Source organism: Harpegnathos saltator, unplaced genomic scaffold, assembly GCF_003227715.2.
Source record: "Harpegnathos saltator strain DR-91 unplaced genomic scaffold, Hsal_v8.6 scaffold846, whole genome shotgun sequence".
Classification (NCBI taxonomy): Eukaryota; Metazoa; Arthropoda; class Insecta; order Hymenoptera; family Formicidae; genus Harpegnathos; species Harpegnathos saltator.
In genome coordinates, this window is record NW_020230700.1 from 179,820 (window position 1) to 182,991 (window position 3,172).

General features: G+C 30.7%; 1 protein-coding gene across 2 annotated transcripts; it reads right to left on the reverse strand.

Annotated features, from left to right (window-relative positions):
- Window positions 1–414: 414 nt before the first annotated feature.
- YL-1 (Vacuolar protein sorting-associated protein YL-1) lies at window positions 415–2,893 on the reverse strand. Of its 2 annotated transcripts, none has more exons than XM_019840262.2 (8): window positions 2,550–2,893; window positions 2,279–2,438; window positions 1,976–2,196; window positions 1,676–1,858; window positions 1,351–1,576; window positions 967–1,185; window positions 636–878; window positions 415–557 (listed from the first exon to the last, which is right to left on the reverse strand). In XM_019840262.2, exons 2-7 carry the CDS (start codon window positions 2,410–2,412, stop codon window positions 647–649), a joined length of 1,215 nt encoding a protein of 404 aa, XP_019695821.1. In that variant the 5' UTR covers window positions 2,413–2,438; window positions 2,550–2,893; the 3' UTR covers window positions 415–557; window positions 636–646. The 2 variants fall into 2 exon arrangements, with proteins under 2 accessions (XP_019695821.1, XP_011135196.1); XM_011136894.3 differs by having other exon boundaries at window positions 967–1,188; window positions 2,550–2,892.
- Between the last annotated feature and the right edge of the window lie 279 nt (window positions 2,894–3,172).

The following is a 3,172-nucleotide window of genomic DNA, read 5'->3' on the forward strand; positions in this document are numbered from 1 at the left end:
AATAAGTTTGAAACTTATTATATTTTTAAATTAATATTGCAAGAATATACAAGAAGCCACAAAAGTATGGAACATACAGAATACATATTTTATAAAAAAATAAATCAGTATTCTGTCAAAAATGAAATTAACAAGATGTTTATTTACTTTAAATATATATAATATAGTACCTAGTAAATTATGTATTTTTAGTAGTAAATCGCGAAATATTTCAGATATTTAATTAAACATTAATATCAATTATCTAAATAATATTTATAAATAAGATAGTAATAAACACAAACAAAATTAAATAAGATAGTAATAAATACAAAAAAATTATTAAATAACTAAATGAGAAACGATCTATTGCTATTTATTAATTTCCGTTTAAAATGTTATCTATAGGATATCTTTATTTATAGATTTTCTATGAAATTTTTTTACGGAAATCTCGAGCAAAATGTTAAACAAGATTATTTTATAATATATTTTAAAACGTTGCATATCATGTTTTAATCAAACATAACTTGCATCCTAAAATGTTAATACTATAAAGTCAATACCGTTCAAGTTTACTGAAAATATAGAATATTTTGCATTATGTTAAAAAAAGTCAAAACATAGATACCATATATTTTTATACTGCTACTTACAAGTAAAAAAGCTACGGTGGTAGAGTTAAAGATGCTGGTTCCAGACGAATCGTGTTCCTTTGCGAATTACTGTGATTTTTCTGCCTCCATTCGAGCCACCGCATTAATTCTGGGTTTTGAGAGGTTTCATTAACGTCACTACGAGCTTCTAACTGTTGATAATACGCCTCTCGAAGCAATCGGAATGTCTGTATGTTTTTATATGGTAACTGTGTCATGGGATCCAAATATTTAGCAGGCAGTCTAAAAAGCAATTAAAAAATATTGGATATTTTAGGGGTATTCAGTTAATCTCGATATAACTTATTACCTGCTTAATATTATTTTTTACCTTGTGACTGCACATAAAGGTTTTAACGGAGCTCTTTGCTGTGTAGATTTCTTGAATACGCCTTGGTATGATTGATCATTTTCGAAAGTAATAAACGTGCGTTCATAAAACGTCCCAGTTTCTTCGCCAAAAATATCTTTCTTTTTAATAGAGGTCAAGTCTGTTGTGTCAGCAGATTCCTCTTTTTTATCATCCGTACAGTCTGCCTTTGATTCTGTTCTACTACATCAAATAAATAAAATAAAACATATTCCGTATTGTTTTATATATTACATACATATAACAAATGTTATGTAAATATTTACAGAAATAAAATAATTAATTATGTGAGTAAACACATCACTATGATAGTATAAAAAAATGCACTGTATATTATATACATACCTTCCTTCTTTTATGAAGATGATGTCAGAATTTGTATTAGAAACTGTGGTTGTATTTTTGTCACCATCACCTTCAACATTAATTCTTTCATCTTTATCATCTACAATGGTTTCAGATAGCACCATAACTGGCATAGATAGTGACTGATACCTGATCATTGGGCCGACGTGTGTTTTTCTTACAGTCCTGGTGTTTTTCTTTTCACTTTCTAACTTCTGATATTTTTCTATAACAGAAAACAAATCAATTATAGTTATTCTTCAAATAGAAAAGAAAGTACTTAAATAAAAATAAAAAGGATATTAAATGTGTATTTTATGTATACCTAGTGACTTCATATTAACTTCTTCTGTTTGCAGAGCTTCTTCCAGTAATTCCTCCTGCGTTGGTTTCCATACATCATGCCTTACAATCTTTGTCTTCCGCTTCTGATCTTCATTTCTTTCACGCAAGCGTTTTTGTGTAGCTGCAGACTTTGCAGCAGTAGAACGACGTATTGACTTTCTTCCTATGCAAAATATCACAATGAGTGTATAACTATGTGTATGTATACTATGAAAATAAACCATTTTATAATATATGTATATATTATAGTATATGTATACATGTAGTACATATATATTACCTATACTATCTATAAAAGTTTTAGTTTGTTTTGGCTGTTTTATTTTCCTTTCCTTAGGTGTTGATGTAGTATGTGATGCTGTAGCTTTAGGTTCCTTATAAGCCTTTGTTACCAGTCTACGTTTCTTTTTTGGCCCTTCTTGCTCAGTATCAGATACTGGCTCATCGTTCTCATCGATACTAAAATCTGAGTCTACCTCATCTTCTCCTTCATCTTCTTCCCTGAAGAGAATATTTATATAACCTGTCATGGGTTATCACATAGACATTATATATGTGTATATATGTAGATATATGTAACAACATGTAATCATGATCCTGCTCCACTTCGTCAAAGCCACCATATGTAGTTTTATAAAATTCATCCTCTTCCTCCTCATTTAATAATCTTGCCATTTTATTTCCTGCATTTGAACGTCTTTCTCTTGTTGCAGCCATCGTACATAAAACTTCTTGATCTCACTCTTAGTAGAATAAATATGTACACTTAATATTATCTAATTTCACGTTTCGAAACTTTAAGAAGAATAACAGATATTAAATATTTTGGTAATTATTTAGAAGACGAGTCTCACCTTGGATTTCGTTCAAACTCACTTATCTTACGTATTTTGACGTGTAAAAGCCGAAGTTGAAAATTAAAATCACCGCTCGGCTCTACTTTGCGAGAAATAAACTGTTAAAAAATGATACACGCGAGGTTAGGAAATCTGTCATGCCGGTAATATAGAGACTTGTGGGTTTGTAACTTTCCACGCGCAGCTAATGTCCGTTTCTACTGACTGTGGTTGACTCAACCAGCTGTTCATTCCAACGGAATGAACCAATCGCATCTGTCGTTAACCAATATTGGCAAATGCGATTGGTCAATTCCGATAGAGTAATCAACCGATTAAATTAATCACAGTTAATAGAAACGGGCGTAAGACGGGCAGGGTGCGGGAGAGGGGTCGAAGGCCTCCCTTGCACCCCTGTGTGTGTGTGTGTTTGTATGCACTAAACTATATTATGGTACTATATGTATACATATGTTTGAGACATTTTCATTTATTAAACATATGAATTTTTAGCTTATGTATCAGTGGTTATTTTTGTTGTGTAATAACCACTGATACATGAGCTAAACATTTATATGTTTAATAAATGAAAATGTCTCAACATATGTATACATACAGTACTAAACATAGTACACACCACA

Coding starts and splice junctions, on each gene's coding strand:
- YL-1 (XM_011136894.3), bottom strand. CDS start 2,412: ATGGCTGCAACAAGAGAAAGACGTTCAAATGCAGGAAATAAAATGGCA. Junction 1,577..1,675: donor AGTTAATATGAAGTCACTAG/GTATACATAAAA, acceptor TTTCTGTTATAG/AAAAATATCAGAAGTTAGAA. Junction 879..966: donor CCTTTATGTGCAGTCACAAG/GTAAAAAATAAT, acceptor ATTGCTTTTTAG/ACTGCCTGCTAAATATTTGG.